General features: G+C 47.9%; 1 protein-coding gene across 1 annotated transcript; it reads left to right on the top strand.

Moving 5' to 3' along the window:
• Positions 1-6,543: 6,543 nt before the first annotated feature.
• On the top strand, positions 6,544-20,816 carry LOC119859945 (uncharacterized protein C4orf54 homolog). The gene is given in 3 exon segments (XM_038412860.2): positions 6,544-7,792; positions 11,850-12,853; positions 12,856-20,816. Coding segments are annotated over 2 exon segments (4,536 nt in total). The 5' UTR covers positions 6,544-7,792; positions 11,850-12,045; the 3' UTR covers positions 16,584-20,816.
• Positions 20,817-23,428: the final 2,612 nt, after the last annotated feature.

The raw sequence follows: 23,428 nt of genomic DNA, 5'->3' as shown, positions 1-23,428 counted from the left end.
TCACTGAGAGCAAGGTCCAGCCCCAAGGGGGTTACACACGTATCCGAGGGCAGAGTTCTCGTGGGACAAAGCACTTTCTTAAGGCAGTGCCCCCTCATCCTGCCTCCTACTCTAGCCCGATTAGGATAAGCACATGACTAACCACACAGGGAGGTTAGTTATTATACCATGGCCTTGCCTTGCTGATCCCATCTCACACAGGACTATGGCAAAAGCCTTAAGGAATGGTCTACAGGTGAAAATTAGATCAACCTAGCTACATTGCTCAGGCTGTGAAAAATGTTGTACCTTGTGCAATGTAATTAGAGTGAGCTAACCCCCACTGTTGATGTAGGAGGGTGAGAGAAGAATTCTTCCAGCAACCCAGCTACCCATCGCTCCGAGAAGTAGATTATATTGACAGAAAAACCCCATCTGTCCATGTAGGAAGAGTCTATGCTATGGCGCTACCAGGCACAGCTACAGCTCTGTAGTTCTGCTGCTGTAGTGTAGACGTACCTTAAACTGCTTCGCTGCAGTTCCTGCCAGAGCTCAGCCTATAAAGAAATTCTGAGGCTAATGGACTTTTTCTGGTCTGGGCCAAATTCAGCTGTTTGTCGCATGGGGTGGAACCAGTGGGCTCTGAATCCTAATTAATGGAAGCAATATTGGACCCAAACACTGGACAACTGAGAGCTCTTTCCATTGTTGAGGGAGCTGAGCCTGAGTTCCTTTGCACACGTGCAGCACAGAACTGGGAGAGTCTTGCGTGTTCAAACAGCCCTGCCACATTCTGGTTGTATTTTACATAAACATACTGGGCTACCTCCTTTACACAAGTGACCTCAGTGGTGTTACTCCAGCATTACCCCGGGCTACCTAGAGCACAATAATGTCACCCTCTTTCTCTGACAGGCTCTATGCAGAGGGCCCTGTCTAACGCACATTGCTGCTAAGGGCATTCTGCAGAGTTCACAGCAGACAGGCTTGGCCACGCATGTGAGTCAATGCACAGAGCACTTTCCTCAGGCTATGTCTCCACCACAATGTGAGCCCAGGCTTAGCGGGATTCGAGTCAGCTGATCCATGTTAGCGAACCCGGGGCTTGAGCAGCTACATTGTGTTTTAACCCTACATTAAGACATTTTAAACCTGTCGCTTGAACCTAGGGCTCTGGCCTCCACACTGCAGAGCACAGACCGGAGTCAAAATAACCATATTCCAGAGTCCCTAGCATTCTCACTCTCCCCCCAAAATATGGTCATTCTCGTCCTAGGACCGTGATGCACTGTGGGAAAAGTTTACTGCCCACCCTGCGCATCACAGGTGGTTTGAAGCAGCTCCCTTTGCAAAAGATTTGAGGCCTTCACTCTATTGCAAAGCCCAGAGACTCTCTGTAGTGTGCTTGCAGATTGGTGCTCAGCAGAGAATGTGTTAATGCTGACCGGAGTGGTTCTCATTCACTGGGTGGAAAGGGGCTCCTGTTATCAACAGCATGTATTTCAGATTGTTGGCCTAGAGAAGACTGAGGAAGTTATCCCATGGAATTGTGGGATACTTCTAGCTGACTCCTGGAACCCGAGTCAAGCGGGGCAGTGTCTACACTTCAAAGCAATTGAGCTTGGACCCTGGGTCCCAGCTTAACTCAAGCATGGACCCTCCAGTCCTGCAGGGTCCTGGGACCCTGGGTCTGAGCCCTTGGTTAGTGCAATTGCAGCGTAGACTCAAGGGGGGGTTAGGCTTGAGTCCAGGCTCAAGCATGGGCTTACGTTGTAGTGTGGATGTACCCTCAGTCACGAAAGCACCAGCAGGGGGGTAGAGGGCACTGTGCTGCTTTCCTTCAGAAGAAATATAAACCCCAAAGCCTGGTCCCTTGTGCTCACTACAATCCTGCACCACTCTGGCTTATCTACATGAGACGTTACTGTGCAGCAAGCCAGGTTGTGAGGCTATGGCACATCAGCTTGCCGAGGAGTAACAGTCTGTGTGGGCATGGCTAGAATGTGCAGAAAGGCCCAGAGTGGACTTTGTCTTATAACACTCTACAAGTAGTAGTAAGGCAAGCCGCACTCCCAGCTTTTCAGTGCTCTGTAGTAGGATCTGGATGGGTTGTTACTGCATGGCAAGCTGGTGCACTGGAAGTCACACCCCGGCTTGCCGCACAATAATGTCTCATGTAGACCAGCCCTTTAGGGCCCAATTCAGAAAAGGATATAGCCCCCACATGCTGAAAGGCCTTTGGGCACCTCAATACCTTTGAGGAGCTGGGCTTTAGGTCTTAAGCACATGCTTATGTGATGTGGGGTCTGTACAAACAGTGTCCTGACTAGATTTCCACTTGGTTAATTCCCGTCTGCTACCTGAAGTCTTGCATTTTCAGTTGGAGACGGAGCCAAATCTCCAACTGTGTGGCACCATGGACATCAAGGGAGCAATGCAGTAGCTGAGGTTCTGGCTCACTATTCCTAAAATGGCTTTGTGGTGTTGTAGATGCTGTTAACAGCTACCACATCCACTCCAGAAGAGATTATGTTCAGTGGCGTGCCTGTCCCTGCCTTACCTCCTGGAGCACTGTGAGAATTTCTTCATTACTGTCTGTAACATATCATGAGAGCCTTTGCTGAAACGCCCCAGAGAAAGGAACATTGATGACTATTTAATACATAAGCAGGTGCTCACAGATGGCCAGCTGCGATGAGCTCGCACATATAATTATGGAAGAAGTACCTGACCCAGTTACAGACAGTCTGTCCTGCTAACACAGCAAGGATGGGGCAACAGAGAGATCTTTATGGACAAGTATTTTGTGTTCCTCCAGCATATAGGGTAACCAGATGTCCTGATTTTATAAGGACAGTTCTGATTTTTGGGTCTTTTTCTTATATAGGTTCCTATTGCCCCCAACACACACACACATACCCTGTTCCGATTTTTCACACTTGCTGTCTGGTCACCCTACCAGCATGAGAGCTGAATAAAAGCAGCTTGTGATGAAAAGGGCCAGATTCTAAAATGTTCTCCCTTTTTCTGGCACTGAGTTCAGAAATCAAATGTTGGGGATCAAGGCTTGAGCGCTGAGCCAGCTGGGGCCTTTTTGGTGTAACAGGCTGTATGTCCCAAGCCCAAATCTGTCCCACTCCCACTTTCATTCTTCCTCTGCACTCTGTACGTGATGTTATTCATCCTGGAGAGGCAAACGGGAATTGAACAAAGCAATCAATTCACCTTGAAAGCTTGCAAGAGCCATGCTGCCTCAGCCCTTAACTCCTGTAGGGCTTTTTATAAAAGATCACATTCAGTAGCACTTTTGAGTTCCTAGCTCTCCCCACCCCAATGATGGTGACATGAAATCACCCTTTGTGCTGAACAAGAGACAACTTCACAATGGCATTGTCTGATGAGCTCAAGGTAACACAGATTGACAAGGGCTCGGTCACCCCGAAGGTCACAGCCGCAAGGCTGCTGGGCAGTCATATGATTCTTCTTACATTTAAATAGCCCATTTGGGTGTGGTTGAGTTTGGCAGCTAAATTCCCCAAACATTCTGTCCTCACTGAATGTGCTCCAGCACACTCAGTCCCTGCATGTGACCAGGCTGCACGTGTGCCAAGCCCACAGAGTGACAGAGCATGTCCCAGCCCAGGGCTACAGGACTCAGGACTTTCCCTGTAATGACTGCGGCTGGCTGCTCCAGGCTGGGCACTGGAAGTGAGAGCTGGGAGCCTGTCTCCTTGGTGTCTATGCCCCCGCCTGGTGCCAAGGCAGAAAGGAGAAGAAGGGTGGGGAGACTGGGGCAAAGGGCCAGAGAGCTGGGAGGAGACTGGGACAAAGAGCCAGGGGAGTGGCTGGGAAGAGGAGCTGAAGGAGGTAGGATGGGGGCCCGGGCTATGGAGCTGAGGTGGGGTCTCGAATTGGGAGGTTGGCCTGAGGCAGAGGGTATCTGGGAGTGGGACACAGAGACAAGGGGGAGAGGGGTGAAGGGGAGATGGGGACTAGGACAACAAACTGAGGGAGCTGGGAAGAAGACTGGGACTGGGACAAGGGTAGGCGGGAGGGGCCAGGAGCCGACAGGGTCAGACTTGGGTTACTTCCTAATTGCTGAGGGCAGGAGGCTGCAATGTCAAAGTTCTTCGTGTGTAATACACGTTGAACAGCATGGTAGGTATACGGCTCCCTCGGTGACGTTCCAGCGCTGGCCAGCACTGATTGCCTTCTCTCGCCAGTGACTGGACCTTCCGGAGGCCAGTCCCTCTCCCCGCCCCACCCCCAGCAACATCCCTTAGTTGTCAGAGTTACGCTCTCTGGTCATTTGGTGGGGGACATTCACAGGTACACATAATAGCATAAAGCATTGCTGGGAGGCTCTCAGCCCCAGACTTTAGCATATGAGCCAGGTACTAATGGTTGGGGAAAACTTGCCCCAAGGGGCAGGTTATTCTGTAATTTTCCACTAGGGGGATTCTTGCACCTTCCTCTGCTACTGGCAGTGAAGTGGCTGGACAGCAGGGCTGGTCCATGCTGACAATGCCTATGTGACACTGTTCGCCACATTTCCATCAGTGTGACTGAGGGAAGCGTTTGCCCACAGTCCTACCTGGCTTGCCCAGAAGGCCTGCAGGCTAGCACCACAACTCCTTGCTGCCTGTGTCATCGAGTGGCTAGGGCAGAGGACTGGACACTAGGACTCCTGGGTTCTGCTCAGCTCTGCCCCAGACTCGCTGTGCAAGCCTGGACGAGTCACTCGCACATTCTGTGCTGCATTTCCTGCAGCTGCGAAAACCATAGTTCCTAACTGTGCAAAAAGATGTATGCACCTGAGCTCCCATGTGCAGGCAGTGCCGCAGTGAAGCCCAGGCAACTTTTATCAGGCTCAGGCCCACTTCTTTATGTGCTTGTTTAGCTGGTATCAGCTGTGTCCATTGCAGCCTCTAGCTGCATGGGCATCGGTTTTAACACAGTACAGCTTCTTTGGCACCATGTCAAGTCCTGAGTACTCGGCCCAACAGTGATTCAGCAGACTCCAGACTCCCACTCCGGCCCAGCCTGAGGACACAGATGGGCCTTTCTGCCTGCGCTGAAGGGCATTCGGGCTTGCTCTAGGGATGGGGGTCTTACTGATGCCGGCCTGGTCTCCTTCTCAAAGATCACTGGATGTTTGCAAGGGGCTCTGAGATCCTAGAACGAGTGTGACACCTTGTTAATTGACTCTGAAAGAAACCCAAGGAAATGGGTGTGCAGGGCACTCAGTCTCAGAGCTGCCTTTTTAAGGTATCTTCTTTACTAGGATGCAGCAGAGATCAACAGGATTTAGGCCTGTGGTTTTCCTCCAAGCTTGTCTCTTCTTTCGACTCCAGCATGGCTCTCTTCTCTATGCTTAGCTGGCTGCCCCCGGCTGCCCCCAGAATAGTCGAGATCTTTAAAGGGCCTAGCTGCATGGACAGATCCTGCGACCAACTCATTTAGTCGTACATGCGTCCTTGTGTGACACAGCCTCTGGTGGTTTATGGGCCTTTCATATGCCTTCTGCTTAGGCGCTTCCTCTGTTTCCCTGAGTGAGGGCTTTGTGAGTTTGGAGCATTCAAAGTGGCTGCCGTCTGGAGCCTGGGTTTACACATCTCACTCTGGCACTCCCATGGTTAGAGCCTCTGCAGCTTTTTGATAAAGCTAGATGGTAATGTGGGCTCACACACTCTTATAGACTTGTTTAAGAGTAGCAGCCGGGTTAATCTGTATTCGCAAAAAGAAAAGGAGTACTTGTGGCACCTTAAAGACTAACAAATTTATTTGAGCATAAGCTTTCGTGAGCTACAGCTCACTTCATCGGATGCATGCACAAGGTGCCATAAGTACTCCTTTTCTTTTCATAGACCTGTGTCCTCCAAAGCCAGAAGGATTCCAGCAGCTCATATGCCAGGCTGTTTTGTGAGTGGAGACTGATGGCCAGTCAGAATAGGTGTTTATTATTTATGGCAAGTTTACTGTGGGCTAGATTGTACCTTCAGACTGAGTCCTGAGCAAGGCGAGATTTATAAATGACACCACGCCGCACCCCCTGGAGCATCCTAGGGAGGTCCTATGTTGTAGAGACATCCCTCAGAGGCACAATTCCCTTCCTGGTTCCTCAGGCTGCAGCTTACTCCCCCATTATGTCTGACTAGCCACTCTGGGGGAAGGTGGTTGGGAGATTTGGCTCTGCTTCTCCTCTCGCACTTACTCACCCACGAGGATTGCAGAGGGTAAGAGCTCCGTACCACACCAGGCTTAGTCAATCTGTCTGTTGTGTGCTTACACGGCCCTCATCCCCATAGTCTCAGAAACCCTGGACCCAAGATCCAGGTAGGCTGAGCAAAGCCATGAGGTGCCTTACTCCTGTGCTAGGCTGAGTAAGACAAGGGCATAATAATGCTGCTCTGTGATTTAGCTTTATTAACCTACTGTCATTATGCATCATGGGCCCAATCCACGGCAGGCCTTCAGTGCATTGAGTTCCTGCAGGATTTGTTTCTCTAGTCTCAAAAAATAATACAACTATTTGGATGTAAAATAATGATTGGGTGAAAAATACCAAAAGAACTGTCAATAACGATCTGGTTGCTTTAGCATATTGTCCTTTCTGGACATCTCTTGTAGAGTTTCATAGAGGAAAATCAACTTTCTATAGTGCTTGTCATACCATCCTATAGACTTTAATAGGGAATTCTATCCCCACTACAGAATTCTACAGGACGGTTTAAAAAAAACTATGGAAAGGACCTTATTTGCTATTAAGCTCTGTAGGTTTGAGTCCTTTCTATAGAAACTTCTTAATTCCTTGCTAAAATCTACAGGACATTCCCATAAGGACCAGGTGCCCCAAACATATGCTTCACAAGAGGGATTTTCAAACCCAAATTGCTCAGATGTCTGAAAATCCCTTCCTACAAACATACAATACAGTTCACTGCAGCTAGCATGTCTGTCGGGCTCCAGGCATGTCTCTGGTGAAGGAATTGACTGCAGGAGGCGACTCCTCCAGTAAGAGTTTGCTGAGTATGTAGCCCTGATTCTGAAGATCCTGCTGCAAATTGATGACCTCCGTCAACTCCCCTAGACTTCAGCACCCTGAAAGGCCAGGCCACAAAGGCTGCATCTAAAATAACCCGGTGATCAAGCAAACAGTCTGCAGGTTGTTTGAACACAGAAGAGTTAATTGCCCTGCAAGTTATTTCTAGTAAGGTCTTTTTTAATTGCCAAGGGTTATATTTAGTCCCCTGTGGGAACCCAATTAAACAGGAGTCTCCAGTTACTTCTGAACCTGGCATAGCTCTGATGCATCAGCACCTGCCACTGTTATTTTGCTGATCTATATTAACAACCAACAACAACTCAGACCATAATCTCCAGTAAGACCAGCCTAGTGCATCTGATTTTATAGCTATGAAGCTGACACTTCTGCATCTCATTGATGTTCAGTTGCAGATCCACGTGCTTTGAACCCAATCAAGAAGATCTTTCTTCATGCAATTTTTTCTAAACATGGATGAGCTCGGAGCTGTCAGCTCCAGAGGCAGATTTGGTTTCAAGCTCTGCAGAGACAGAATTCATTCTTGGCGTTGAGACAAGTTTGGCACCCACTTTGGGAACAGTGTGGTTGTATCCCTCCACTGTGAAATGACTGTCTAAGTCAGTGTCAGATGTACTCTTAACAGTCTCAGCTTTATTTCACTATGGCACTGATGTTCGGAGAGCTGGGTAAAGCCTTTGGCATTTGGAAACTGTGAAATGCTCACAAGAGCACACGTTACTTGCCACAGTACCCTGAGTACTTCCAAAGGTAATTTAAACTTTCTTAATTTAGCAGTCACTTATGAATAGAGTTTTGTCCTCAGAGGACGGGGGGAGAGGGAGGGGGGAAAGAGGCATCTCTGAAATGAGCGATGCAGAAAAGCCACATTAAATAAATGATCTTGGTGCAACTGATTTTAACTGTGGATTTCCTTCTGTCAGTGCTTAGGCAAAATAAGCTGGAGCCCCCTATGTATAAAAAAAGAGGGTCTAGCAGGGTGTTGTCTGCAAGGGCCCTCAACTTGAGAACTTGGTCCAAAAGCATCTATATATGTTGCCCCTTGCATGCTGCAAAACACATCTATTGCCTGGCTTTGGGGGAGGGGGGGTTGGGGAGAGTCTCAGTGCCTGCTTTTTGTCAGGACATTACTGGTTGGGGGAGGAGGATGAAACCAAAGGATCTGTAGTGATAATACTTGTATTTGTAAATATTGCCAAGGGTGCCCTGAGCTGCAAAAAGGCAGCTGCTCTGTTATCCATCATCTCTTAGAGAAAGGGAAATAAATACAACTCAAAGTGACCCTTCGGTTTAGAGATGGGTCTGAACTGCAGGGTTCAGCCCTGGATCTGATCCAAATTACCGCAACGTCCAGTAGGGTTCAGACTGAGGCTTTGAGTCCAACTTTTATCCTGTTCTGAGCTATCTAAGAGCCAGATCCTATGCTCTTCTCCTAGGGCCCAATTCTGTTCCCATTGCAAACAATGGGAGTTTTTCCAGACTATAGAGCTAATGACCCTACTGCTCCTCCCCTGAAATCAATGGCAAACTATCTCCCGGCCTTCAGTGGAAGCAGCACAGAACAATGGAGGGTTTGATGTGGCTTGTAAGCAAAATCCACAGCAAGGGACAGGCACTGCTCCCTTTGGAGCAGCTGGATATTGTTTCATTCAAATATTTTTTCATTAAAAAAAATTATTTTGCTCAAAGTTGGCCAGTTTTTCATTGAGAACCCTGGAAATTGAAAAAAATACCAGTAGAAAATGTTGTGGGCTTTGGTAGAGATTGTCTCATTTTTGTTTTTGAAAACTGAACATGTTTTACTGAAAATTGTGTATCGAAAACCGCACATTTGGGGGCAGAGGGTTCCCATTTTTTGTTGGAAACCCAACAAAACTTTCACTGGTGTAAAAAAAACCATTGTAATGAAAAATTTTCAAAATTTCCCATGACAAATAATTGTTATTTTTTCTAAGCGTGGAGTGAGAGGCGTTTCGCCTCAAGTAAGAAGAATGCCCCTGCACACAGCCAGTGTGCCCACTGCTGCACAAAATAGTGGGGGATGGGAGACAGAGCCCTGGCGCCACCTCTTCTCCAGGTGTCCCCACCCCTTTGGGCTCTGGCCTGCGTTCAGGGAGTATAATTCTTCCTGGCCCTCACTCGGGATCTCCTTGGACCCTGCCCTTCATGCAGACCCTGTAGGGCCAGGAAGGGTCTGGGCCTGAACAGTCGGGGGAGGTCATGGGTATGAGCTAATCCAGAGGTGTTGAGTAAATATCTCCATTCCAAATGAAACATTCCCTCCATATACAATCGATAGCTGCATTCTTTGTCTCCAGATACTGAGTCAGTGATCCTGGCGGGCCAGTCTGCCAAGCATCTGTAATTTTAAAATGCCATCAAGGCCCTCCCTGAGAAGCTGGTTCTGAACTGCTGTTTGTAAAGGGATCTGTCACATTCCCAGCACAGGGCATGTTTCTACTTGCCTCTGTAAATCTTGCCTCTGGCTTGATCCTAAAAAATCCCTCCTCAGAGGAGTAATCCTTTCACACAATGCATTCACTCCAAAGGGCCTGCCTGCATGAGCAGCCGCTACTTGCCCGAGTAAGGTTTGGCAGGCCGAGGCCAGATCTCTGTAACCCTGAGATGTATAAATACATTCTTATTAATCAATAGCAATCGTTCACACTGAAATTGCATTCTTCACTGTCTTTGCAGTTTTGAGTGCAATCCCACAATGATAGTAGCAAAATAAATATGCACTTGGGAACCCTGGGGCTACAGATTAGCATGAGGAGGACGTGCCTATGAAGGTGCTGACGCCCAGTAAAATCAATTTGCCTGGATGAAAACGGTAAAAGCTAATGGCACTGCTCGCTTGTGAGAGGGTCTTTCCCCTACTGGGAGTTCTTTTGAAAAGCAAAAATAAAACTCAGCCTGTTGATTAATGAAAGTGCTTATCTGGATTAACCATCGTTAGTATTATAATTATACTCAGGTTTTTTCAAAAGCACCTTGTGACTTCAAGGCCTAAATCTCATTAAAAGTCAATTGCATTTTGGCACCTAACAGTCAGGTCCTCAAAGGTTTTTAGGCCCTTAATTCTCAATGGGAGTTAGGCACATAAACCCCTGTAAAAATCTGCACCTAGGTGCCTAAGTCCTCTGGAGAGAGTTGTGGTGGATTCTAGAATACTAGAAATACTAGAAATCTTTCAATCAAGACTGGATGTTTCTCTAAAAGCTGTGTGTTATGTTCATGGCACACATACGGAGAAGTTAGATAAAAAATATGCATACTCTTGCGGAAGCTTGCAACATACCACTATTGTGTCTTAAAATCCAGAATGAGTACCATGATCCCAAAAGAGAGAAAACAGGCTGCTCTGTAAGGCAGCGAGAGGCACAACTCACCCCACCTTTCTTTAATCTGGACCTTTTCAGACTGACTCTGAACGTACACTTTGAGGCTTCCTTATCAAGCCCCCTAGCCTGCCAGCAGGACTAACAAACCCCCCACAGTCTTAAAGTGATAGCTTGAAATTCCCGTACAGCCCTCAATACATCAAAATATGCTCTAGATCAGCCACAGCTACTGGATTTGAAAAGGAATTAATTCAGGGAAGTTCTATGGCCTGTGTTATGCAGGAGGTCAGACGAGGTGATCACAACGGTCCCTTCTGGCTTTAAAATCTAGGTATGAATCTAAGTCACTTAGGTGCTTTGGAAAATTTCACTCTGCAGTGATATTACATGGCACAAGAGCTGCCCCAAAGGGCTCAGATTTTTTCACTAATAAAACATTTTAATAATTTACATGAAAAGTACAGCTGGAAATGATCCAGCTTTAAAGGGCTTGTGTTGTTACAGAATGAATTTTGAGGCTAAGACTTTCAGAACAGTCTAGGGGGGTTGAGAGATGCCTGGTTCCTGTTAATTTTAATGGAAATTGGGCATCCAAACCCCTTGGACCTGAGTATTGAATACTCATAATAAAAGGAACTTTTTTGTGAATGCTTGTTTGTAACACAAAAAACCTGGGCGTGTTCAGTCTTGAGAAATGAAGACTGAGAGGGGGGACGGCCAGATAACAGTCTTCAGATATGCTATGGGCTGTTCTAAAGAGGACAGTGATCAATGGTTCTCCATGTCCACTGAAAGTAGGAAAAGAAGTAATGGGCTTGATCTGCAGCAGAGGAGATTTAGGTTAGATATTAGGAAAAACTAACCAGAAGGCTAGTGACGCTCTGGAATAGGCTTCCAAGGAAGGCTGTGAATCCCCATCACTGGAGGTCTTTAAGAACAGGTTGGACAAACATCTGTCAAGGATGGTCTAGCTTTACTGGGTCCTGCCTCAGTGCAGGGGGCTGGCCCAGACGACCTCTCAAAGTCCCTTCAAACCCTGCATTTCTATAATACTATGATCTTTATCTCTGATTTATTCATGGATGTTTAGTATTGTTCTCAGCATCCTGGCCGTTTTTGGGAGGGTGGCTACTAAATCACCGCACATTAAAGGGGCAACCGAGGCAGAGACCTGTTAGATTATGGAAAGGATGCTGCCTCTCACAGCACCTCCCCAGCTGAGCAGTCAGTGCATGAGAACCATGCTGGTATTTTGTTAGGACTGCATCTCACAGCTGATCTCAGAGCATAGTGTATAGCTGGCTGCATTTCGGAACTGCTTCCTGAATACATACTGTCGAGCTGAACTTTTCATTCAGTTGCCTTGCTTGAAAACAAAAATAAATCACTGATACCTTGGCTCTGGGCAGTTATTGTCGGTTGTGCTGCTAGCATATGATATCTGTTTGTTTCTCCTTTCCTAGGCTGGCAACCTATAACAGGTTTTGCTCTTTATTATGACCGTATCAAACGGTGGGGATGGAAAATGAGCCCCCGGAGAAGATCAGGTTCTCAAATCCCAGGGGAAATAGCACCAGCTCCAACAAATATAAAGAGGTGCCTGAGTTGCATTTTCAAATGGACTCCTCTGAACCTAGCATGTGCTGCAGGGAATAAAAAATGAATAAAAAAAGAAATACTGTCCAGTTCTCTAGGCCGGGGCAGCCCCCTGAGCCTGATGGATTAAGTGGGGAGGGGACCTTCAGTGACTCTGAATGCAAAGAAGCTGCTTCAGAAAAGAACAGCCACACACCTAGCCAGTCCCAAGGAGACCCCCTAAAGGACACATCGGACTCCTCTGTCTCCTCTTACCACACTGCTCTGTGCTCAGAGGGGGCTGAGAGTTTTAAGGACTGCGTGGAGTCTCTGGAAGACAAAGGGGACACTCTGTTAACCCAGCCGCCTGATGGTGACCCAGATGATGAAAGCGATCTGCATCGCAAGAACAAAACTGTACCGGTGAGCCTTCCTGAATGGAGCCCGGCTGGCGTGAAAGGGCTCTGGCCAGATGCTTCTGAGGACACAGCTGAGCAACTACATGGGACGCCAAGCGATTTTGACAAAGCCACATGGGAGCTGCCTGATAAGAACAGCAAAGGTGCTGGTGATATTTGTGCTGCTGCCTCTATGGCCGTAGTTCATTCAGCTTTAAATAGAAGCCAGGCTTCAGGGGGGAGTTTAACAGCCACAGCTGAGAGGACCTTGAGCCCCCAGGCAGGCAGGGAGCGTGCTACAAGCAATCAAGTTTGCAGATACAGAGGCTACCTCAGTGCCAAGGAGAAGCAACAGGTTCAGATGTCAATCACAGGCCCTGCTAAGAATAGCTCTGCTCCAGGGTACAGCAGCAGGATGGGTCTAGCCACAAGACAGCTACAGCCTGGAGACGGTGGGTCTAAATATTTGGATCCACCTTTACGATTCAATGCACCGAACCCAGGGAGATGTTCCTCAAAGCGTGCAATATGAAGGGTAGCAGAGCTCCTGTGATTAGCAAGGCCTCCTGCCCCCAGTATTGCGCTGAGAACTCCAGTGCTGGGAGCGACTCTGAAGAGGCTGATAATGAAGTTCAGAAGCTCACTGCTCTGTCGTTCCGGAGCCTCTCGTGCCCTCACAGTGGTTCCCTACATATGTACAGTTCTAGTAACAGGACATCATCTAGCTTGTCCAATTCCTTGTCCGAAGACAGTAATGGAATGAACAGGTGGTCAACACGTAATGAGCTGAGAAAAGCAGAGGTGGTCAGCCAGGCAAAGGGCAGCAGACAATTCCCTGCTGGCAGCCAAGTCCCAGAAAAAGATCCGCCCAGTTACTCATTCGGGAAGGACCCGCTCAAGTGTGTTGAAGTGGCGTTGGAAAGTGCCGACGGCAAAAAGGGCCACTCCAAAAAGAGGACTGTGCCCAAGAGGCAGATCCAGCTAAAGCAGAGAGACAGGAATCAGATGAGTTTCCTCAGAGCAGGGGACTGCACTGCTCATCAGCCCTTTGCAGCACCCAGGAACAACCCGAATGGCAGGACCATCAGCGATGAATTCAGGATAAACTACAAACAGTTTATGAGAACAGCGTCATTAGATGACTCGTACAGCAAAACCAGGATGGCCGCCTGCCTGGTGAAAAATGTGCTGACCAAGAAAATGCAGTATGAGCAGAGGATCAGAATGGAGCAGAAATCGATGAGGGGCAGCTCGACCTCTTCTGTACCATCCTCCGTAAGTACGGACCTCGTGGGGGATTTCACGGAAGGGAAGTCAAGTTCTCTGTCCAAGTCCGACTGCAGCTGTTCAGCTGAAGATCTGCAGAGTCATTCAGTGAGTGAAAGGTCTGAGTCAATGAGCCAAGAAAGCACCGATACCACGCGGCCTACCAAAGGGGTAGTGCTGAACGAGGAGCAAAGGGAAAATGTATGCAAGCTGAAAAAGGCATTCAATGAGCTGAATGAAAGACTGAAGTCTCAAGAAGCCACCCAGTCCAAGCCACTCCCCATCTTGGCAGATGGCATGAATGGGGATTCAGGTGACAGCAGGAAGCAGGTTGCCAGAGAGAGGAAAGAATACTGGAGAGCTCGTGCCCTGTTTGAATCCAAGCAGGCTGAGGTGAAAGGCTTGGGTATCACCCCAACATTTTCCAAAGCACAAAAGCCATGGCCCAGTTTGAAGCAGCGAGCAATCAGCAAGAACAAGCACACATCATGGAAAGAGGAGAAGGTCCCTTTCAAGCCAAAAAGCTTGGTGGTGCCCAGGGATCCAGCCAGGAACATCTTCACGTCCACAACGCAGGAGATGAAACTGATCCCACAGAGCAAACCCGAGCAGCAACAGAAGATGCTGAATGGCTCCAGGCAGCTGACTCCGGAGGGAGGTGCCGAGGAGAAGAGGCCAGCAGCAGTGCAGAGCACTAAGCATTCTGCTCTCATTTTGCCCACTTCCTGCAGATCACGCAGTGATGAGAAAAGTAGCCCCCCTGAAGCATCGCGCACTCAGGAGGCCAAGAAGACAGAGAATAAAGGGAAGGGGCGGATACATCAGCCCAGGGATGTCAGAAAGTTAGTTAAGAACACCTATAGCTTGTGCTTTAAATCTTCAGACAGCTTCAATATAGACCAAGAAACCAACAGTGGGGATAGCATAAGCCTATCAACAAAGGAGTCCACTGCAACCTCCCCTCTGTTTATACACTGTACCTCAGTGTGTCGCAAAGGTGATGTGCAAACGAAGACCCATTCACATGGAAAAAACCAGGAGCAGCAGCTGAACTTAGATGTGTCAGCGCTTTCCATACCAGATCAGAGAGCGAGTGACCTGCAACACAGTGCCACTTTAAACCCCATCACTAAGCCCCACCTGGATGGACCTGCCAGTCTTACTGAAAGCAAATGCACTGCAGTGAGTGAATCTTCAATGCATATCACTCAAATTCAGTCCAAGAAGAAGGTTGTAGCTGGGAATGAAGAACCCCAGCTAAAGCCTGAAAATAAACAAGTGCATTATGAGAGGAGTGAGCTAAATGTAACACCATCTTCCAAAGCCACGAGGAAGGCACCTCAGATGGAATCCCAGCTTAATATCAAAGTCAACAGTTCTCTTTCCAAGCATCCACACAGAACACAAGCTGACCACTTCCCTGCTCCAACTTACTCAGCTTCTAATGGAAGGGCTACGAAAGACTCATTGACACAAGCTAATTGCAACTTACTAGAAAAAAGTGAAGCTGTTCTGTTTCCATCTTCAGCGTCTCCTAAGGACACCAAGAACCACACTGAAATCAATCACAACACTGCCAGGCCAGGTCATTTTCAGGAGGCTCACGCTCACAAGGAGCCTGAGTGGCCATTTCAGAAGCATTTATCCACTGAGATCATCTCATTGACATCTCGCAACAGTCAAGACTTTTCTGTCAGTCCAAAAGAAGAAAACAAGGTCTCTGAACTGACCAAGGAAGGCTACAGACATCTACAGCCCATAAAGCCAACAGTGACAAGTACCCAAACATCCCACACAAACACGCCAGCAAACAATCAGTCTGTTAACAGTTCGCATCAGCAGAAGGCCCAGAACAAAATGTTTGATGCCCCCAGGCCGTTGGATAGCCAAGTGTTTGTGCCAGCAACCCGCATGTCTCCAAAGTGTGCCAATTCCAATGCCCCCTTGAGATCAAAGGAATACAGCGAAGGAACCAGACTACCAGGAGTTCCTTCTTCTGCACCATCGCCCCCAGCTGGAAAGCTCCAAGATCAGAGGGAGAATTGGGATCACTTGAACAGACAGCAGGCAGGAAATGAGCAATATTTCACAGCCACCCATGCTGAGAATGCCAACTATTTAACGATTCCTGTGAAAGCCCAGAAACCCGAAGCAGCTCCTAAGTCCTTGGTGCCCTCCCATCCAGACCACACTTTGGTCAGTTCCAATGTGTCCATCCAGCCAGGCAGGGAAGCACCCATGAGCACAATGAGCAATGAGTCTCCTCGGCCGAAAGCACCAGAGGGCAAGACAGCCACAGACCACGCTGTGCATGACCAGCCAAGCCATGTCCAGCCCCATTGCAGAGTCAACGACTCACCCAATTTCTTGAGGAAGAACAACGGCGTTTCACCAGGCAGTAAAAGTGCCCCTAGCCCCACCAGATCTTTTGCTCCCCAGCCCCAGGCTCACAGGAAAATGCTCGTTGATCCAGATAGCGGGAAGTGCTACTACATGGAACCTCCCAGACAGCCGCAGCTGAAAATGCTCTATGACCCAGAGACAGGCCAGTACCTTGAAGTGTTGATACCACCAGTCCCCTTGGCATCACATAATAGGCTTTACCCATCTCCTTTCAACCCATTGGTCATGAATCCAGGGGTTTATGGACCCCCCTACATACCATATCCGGGATTCCCAGGGTTTCCTCCTCCTTCTGTGGCTATGCCATCCGTCCATCCCAATCTGCCAAACCAACAGCCTGGTCAAGAAAATACAAATGTTACTGAAATCTTCAACCCTGGTCCAAAAGATGAAGCTCCACCAGCTACTCAAGCCACCGACTGCAACTACATGGAGAGTTTATATTATATTCCTACTGGGATGAATTCAAGTCCTAGCCCTAATCAGCCTTTGTTCTCCCCAGCTACAAGTTTCAGTCCTTCCATGCTGGAGAAAGGGCCCTTGTTCCGGATGTGAGACCCTCACCCAAATGAACTTGCAGCACACGGAGGGTTAAATGGTGGGTTCCCCTCAATGAATGTATACGGCGTATTTATTTCTGACCATTCGTACTTGAAAACAAGTCAAGCCTACACCAGTCGCCAAGATGTGGTGGAAAAGGAAAGAGAGACCCACTGCCTGACCCTGCTGGTTACACTTTGCTTCCCTTGTCCAGATGTTTGAGTTTCCAAAGCAAATCAGAGGTAACAGTGCACCAAGAAGATGGCACAGGGCACATCACTTCCAGTTCATCTCATTGGTTTCTAATGAGAATGAAGAATGCAATAGCCAGACTAACTAAATGTAACCAGTCCTGATCATCCTGGTGCTCCTGAAGTCAATGGGAGTTTTGCTATTGATTTCAAAGGGACCAGGATTTAGCCTAGCAGCCTCTCATCCATAACTGCTGATCTGTTTCTTGATGCACGGAACAAACTATTCTAATGCTGGGCCTGATCCTGGGAGGTGCTGTTCACCAGCCACCAGAGTTATATGTGCTCAGCACTAAGTGGAACAGGATTGGGCCCTGTGCCAGGTAACAGTCATTTTATTTTGGTTTTTGCTTACTCTGTATTGGTAGGATACTGTCCAAGAGAAACCCACTCTCTCGCTTTGAAAGACAAAACTTCCACTAGTTAGCATTACAAAAATTACCCACACAACCTAGTTTTTATTTGTAAAGATCATTGTTTCAAGGGGCTGCATGCATGAAGTCTGGAATGCATACCACCTCCCAGCTTGTTTTGTTCTGTCAAGCAAAGAGTCTGTGCAAAGGGGAGGGCATGCTGCGTTATGAGCTATGGTCACTGACTGTGGAAGCTGACTATAAAATTATTTCAGGGAAGTTTTCTACCCTGCAGGAGGGCAGCCTGGCTGGTCACGGTGTGACAGCCTGGGAATCTGTGACAGCTGTTATGGAACTTGTCCAAGTATTTTCAATATTAGCAAAAAGGGTCAATAATCATTTTTAAAAATAGGTTCTCAGACCTGTGGGAAATCTTAGCTGTTTCTTGGCTGCTTTGCGGGGCTGGCTGAGTGAAATGCAGCCCTGCAGAGGGAAGGTACACCACGTAAGTCCTGCTTAAGCTCTTAAGGCTCTTACCTGCTTGCTTAACCTCTTACCTGGACACTGCAAACAGTTGCTATTGGGCTTGGCTTTGCCTTTTTTTTGCAATGATTTGTTCTTGTTCTGACGTATTTTTCACTGCATCGTTATTCCTTTGGTTTCTTTGGCCTACACACTCCCAGGGTATGTCTATACTGCAGTAGGGTTGGTCGCAGCTCAACTAGATTAGCTAGCTAGCTCCGAGCTAGCTAGCTCCAGTGCGAGAGCAGTAAAGCTACGGCAGTTTGGGCAAACCCAGCAAGTAATTACCCAGGCTAGATTAAAAGATTGCAAGTTGCAACTCAAGTTACACTCATGCCCCGTGACTGCTGTGTAGTCAGACCTCCCCGCCCCACACCAGCTCAGATCCTCAGCTGGAGTAAATCAGCCTGGTACCACTGAAATCATATGAGGTGGTACCTGTTTTCCCCCACTGAGGTCCTGGCCCAAAGAACTGAGTGAGAAATAATTAAGGAACCTGGCGCTTTTGTCCTTTGCGGTATAGAAAAGAAAAATTACAGTCTATCCAAAGCACTTCTGTTAATAACTATTAGGATAGTTAATGTATTTATGTACATTGTGGCAGTGTCAAGGAGCCGCAGTCATGGCCCAGGACCCGATTGTGCCAGACGCTGTACAAATACCGAACAAAAAGACAGTCCCTGCCCCAAGGAGCTTCCAATCTAAATATAACAAAAGACAATAGGTGGAGACAGACAGGCAGTCAGACAAAGGGGCACAAGGAAACAAGAGGTTCATATGGGTCAGCATGGGAGGCAATGACTATTTAGTGATGTATTTAGTAAGTTGCATCTTAGTGCTCAGCAGTTGGTCAGTGCTGCAACAAAGGGACCCAGTCCAACCCCACTGGACGTGTGGAAAATAAGCAAGCAGTAGGAAGAGTGAGAAGAGAATTAATCAGTTATTAAACTTCTTCCAGTGTAAACGATCAGAGCTGCTGCTGGTAACCTGGGTACAGAAACTGTGTTTGAACATGGTCTAAACCTGCCTCTGTGGCCAGGGGAGGTCCTGCCTCTGTTCACATTCAAAATGCAGGCAGTCTGCTGGTGTAGAAAGCACATCACACGCTCCAGCTCGGTGCTAGATCCAGCCTGCAGGACTGATTGCGCAGCCCTCATCGGCGCGAGTGGCCTTTGCCCCCCAGAGGAATCCCACTGACATCAGGGGCATGGCTCAGGTGAAGAACTGTGCATCTGAACGTGCCTCACAGGATCAGGCCCCAGGGGTGTTTGAGCTCCAGCATCCAGGGCAGTGGTGCAGATCTGTTGCTGCTGCTTTTCAGACAGCTCCCTGCTCACGGGCTGGCTCACTGGTTTCCAACTGTTCTTCAGATGTCAGGCTCAGTGCAAACAAGCAGCTAGAGAGGCTGGAAACAAGGCAGAACCAGCTCAGCTGCCTTTCTTAGGAGCCACTGCCCTGCAAGAGGAAAGGAAACAGGAGCAGCCCTCAGGGACCAGAGTCACCCAGGGGGAAGGACTATCTGGGGTGCAGAGAGTGAGGCTGCTCAGCAGTCTGCAGTGGGGAGAAACATGTGGCTGGTTCAGGGGAGGGGGAGCAGAAGTGATGTGGGAGGAGGTAAAATGAGAGCAAAGGGCGATGGAGTTAGAGGGGAGATTTGCCTTTCTGAGGCCAGAGTGTAGGCTGGGCCCTGTGCAGAATTTTAACGAGGTTTAATGAGAATCTCTAGCTAACAGCTCAACACTGCTATGCTTTAGAGCTGCCAGCCCTGGAGTAGCTTGGGCGTCCTGGCAGGACAGGGGCCAGAGGTGTTGGGTCCAGTCATTCTAGACTCCTTGGAATTGATGTCTGGTCAGGTGAAAGGAGGGTTGACGCAGGTTGAATAGTGAGTGCGAAATGGGAAGGGGTAATTTAATAGTGGTGCTTAAAGGTGAACTGCAAATCAAGCATGAAACCTGAGCTAAGCAGCGATTTCGATCCCTTATGCCCCTGCCCTGAGAGAATGCAGCATAGGCTCGTGAATAGGGTGACAGAGTCAAGGTGTCGGTCCTCTCTCTGCCCCAATTCACTGGGTGAGCTTGGGCAAGTCACTCAGATGCTGCATGTCTCAGTTTCTCCATCTGAGGGTTATGATAGTGACTCATCTCTGTAATGTGCCTTGAGATCTACTGATGAAGTGTGTTCTGTAAGTGTGATTATTATTTATCACACTGCTGTGGGAGGCATTCAGCACTGAAATGGTGCCCAGCACAGCAGGGCCCTGCCTTCTAGGAGCTACTGCAGGACAAATTCATAATCAGAAGTAACCCTTTACAAATTCTTTCTAGCCCTCTTGGAAAGACTCTCAGTACTTCCTGCTTCTCTGATGCGATTCCAGAATGCATCTTTTGGCGACATCACGAATACCATGGATTACCCAGGCTGCAATGTGACCTCCGGTATTTGAGATGTCACATCCTGGAATCTCATCAGAACTAACGGGATTTCATGCGGGGGGGTAGGGGGCAAAATAATCGTATACAAGTAAATTAAACTGTATTTCTCTGCGGAATGCCCATCATGGCCTGGCAAGAGGTGGGGATGAGTATCTCTAGGAAAATCTATAGCTGGAAAGCAAGACATATGAGCCCACTAGACCTTTGCAGGTATCATAGATAACACCTTTCTGTGCCTACTGCAGAGCTTTTGGGAAAATTCACTGCAGATGAGCACAGCTCAACAACCCTCGCCAGCCTTCTAAGCCACCTTAACTTTTCATCCCTTTGCTGTTTATCATGGACAGCAGCCAGGGAAAAACTTGATCAGCCTTCTAAATTGCACCCATCCTGAAACGCCTGACATGCTGGCTCCATGACAAGCTGACCTGCTCAGAGCAAAGGACAACATGTTGAGCAAGCTGTAATCCCCACCATACCACACTAGAGCAAGCCATAGGTCTATGAGTACCCTAAATCCAATAAAGGAAGCACCCTTCCCTCCCATAATATCATATGTTCAGTGCTGGATCTGGAGAGAAGTGTCCTTCCTGACCCTATCAGTGATCAGCAGCAGCCCTGAAGCATGATTACTCAAGATGCTTTCAAATATTTGCTTTTTTATCTTAAACCAGGGAAATTAAAAGCCAATAACAAATCTGACAAATAAGAACGGCCATATGGGGTCAGACCAAAGGTCCATCAAGCCCAGTATCCTGTCCTCTGACAGTAGACAATGGCAGGTGCCCCAAAGGGAATGAATAGACAGATCATCATCAAGTGATCCATGCCCTGTCACCCAATCCCAGCTTCTGACAAATAGAGGCTAGGGACACCATTCCTGCCCAAATATAAGTGAAATAGCTGGTGTTATAGAAATGGGCCAGACACTGAAGGGCACAACCTGCTCTCAGTTACAGTATGTTAGCCTGGAGTGAATCCACTGCAGGATCTGCACTGCAGAACATTGTCAGCTTTTAACAAGAGAAGAAATGTGTAATGGGTTCATCATCTGGGGAATAAAAAAACCAGAAGGCCTTTTTTCAAAGGTAAGCATGGGTTCATCTGCTGAAGACCCTGCTTGTGCAATCAGATCTGCTAGTGTAGCAGGTGAGAAGGGCGTAAATTAGGGTTACAATAGCCCAGACATCAAGATTCTTCACAGGTGCTCTGGTCTGTGGGTCTGATTGGAGGATCAGGACATGGCGTGATCAGTATTTGGATTCCTAATAAATGCAAGAGCTGATCAGTTGTCTACTGGTGCTAATCTGGTTTTGTTTTTTAAATGTGATCACATGCAGCACCAGAAAAAAGCATCAGGAGTGACATTTGACGCTATGAACTGCCAGACCCTCTTCTCTCCAGAGAATATGCTTTGCCCAGCAAGCTGGAAATACAGGTTCAGATGGACCTGCTAAAAATGTCTTGTTTTCTCCCTTTGATGTATTTGTGTCTTTCACCTGTTCTGGGAAAATTCTGTATACACTTGAGAAGATGAAGACACTGAACAAAATAGCTAGTGTTGAATAATTTATCTTGCTTTATAATGCAGAGGTTATATCTGCAATGAGATAGGACTGGACTGGACTGTCACACTGGACCCTTACCTGCTCGTGGGGCTAAAGGAATCTTTCTCTAACATGCATAAAACAAATGCATTTTTAAAGGGCAATAAAAGTGGTGAGATTTGAAACCATTATATTAATCATGCGTGTGAAACTGTATCGGAAGCCACCTTACGGGGGGCGCAGTATGTTGATGCAGATTCCTGATATGTTCAACTTGAATGCAATTCTTCTGTACAATACAGGCTGATTCACTGAAGTGCTCATCCAAAGCACAGAGAAGCCAATGAAAAGCTTCCTGTGGATTTCAATGGGCTATGGGCACTTTGGTAGTCAACCTGCTATGCCAGGTCAGCCTCTGTCCCTATTAAGGGGCTGGTCCTGGAAGCTGTCTATTTGAGGAGCCCCAGTTGAAGTTAAGGCAGCTTCGTTTGCAAGACTGAACCGTGACAGAAAACATCATTAAGAGACGATCCAAAAAAAACTTGAAATCGAATACAATGCTGCATGGAACAACAACCCCAGGCTAAACCAATACTTGTTGCATTTCTGTATTGCTGCACTCCACAGGGTGTTTTGGGTGGGCAAAATATGCAGGATCAGGCTCTTCCTCGTGATGAGAGCTTAGCTCCTTCTTCTTTTATTATTTCTTTGCCTCTCTGTTGAGCTGCACAAACAGAAATGATTTAAGCCCCACAACTCCCCGGGAGGTAATGAAGTGGCATATTATTTTCATTTTGCAGATGGGGAAACTGAGGCACAGAGCTATGCAAGCTCTGATTCTGCACTGAAAGCTGTGCAGGTGGGAGGTTCGGGGTGGGGTGGGGGAAGCCAGGTTTAAGCAAAAATAAAATCTGTTCACCTGGAAAGAGCAGCAACTGCCAGGAATGGTGCCACCTGGTGCTTTACTTGGCTATTGTATTCTATTCTATATGGGTCTTATACCATGCTCAGCAGATCTATGTACTGAGACCTGCCAACTCATTTCACAGATGCCATTGACCTGCCGTCTTCCATTCACTAGCAGCCTGCTCCATTTGTGCCCCTCTGAGCTAGGCTGACCTTTCCATTGTATATCTGAGCCAGCTGTAGAGCCAAGCCCTCAGTGTGTGCTGCGTGGAAAGAAAGGGGTATGTTTGCTTGGACCAGGCCCTACATTTTCAAGCCTTAAGATTCTAAGTGGTTTTCTCCCCGAGGGCAATATAACTGCAAGTCTGCTCCTCTGATCTGCTGATTTACCTGGAGCCGACTGAAATTTCACAAAGATGGATCTGAACTTCCTTAGTGCAGCTAGGAATTGTGCCAGTCAGCTGATCGCGCCTGGCCTGCAGCCCCCGGGCTAACCCTTTCTTGCACTTTTAGCTCTGAGCAAGGGGCCTGCCGTGTTTTAGTGCACATCAGTGAGCCCAGGGGGTGGGGTGGGGGGAGCTTCTTGTAGCTAAAGCAAAGGGGGCGGAGCAAACTGCCATACAAATGTGAGAACCTGGTGGGAGTTTGGACAGAAGAGCTGGGGGTGGGAGGCTATGATGGATTTGTGCTTAGTGCCCAGCTCCACCCCCCAGTGAATTAATAAAGCCTGGATTCCTTGAAGATAGTTACAGAATCCAAGATACACCGACCAGCTACCTGATTGCTTCAGTCAAAACACAAGGGGCCAAATCACCAGCTAGTGTAAATCAGGCAGCTCCAGCAAAGTCT

This window comes from Dermochelys coriacea, chromosome 8 (assembly GCF_009764565.3).
Source record: "Dermochelys coriacea isolate rDerCor1 chromosome 8, rDerCor1.pri.v4, whole genome shotgun sequence".
NCBI lineage: Eukaryota > Metazoa > Chordata > Testudines > Dermochelyidae > Dermochelys > Dermochelys coriacea.
The sequence above is the reverse complement of the archived record's forward strand: the minus strand, read 5'-3'. Positions and strand labels throughout refer to the sequence as shown.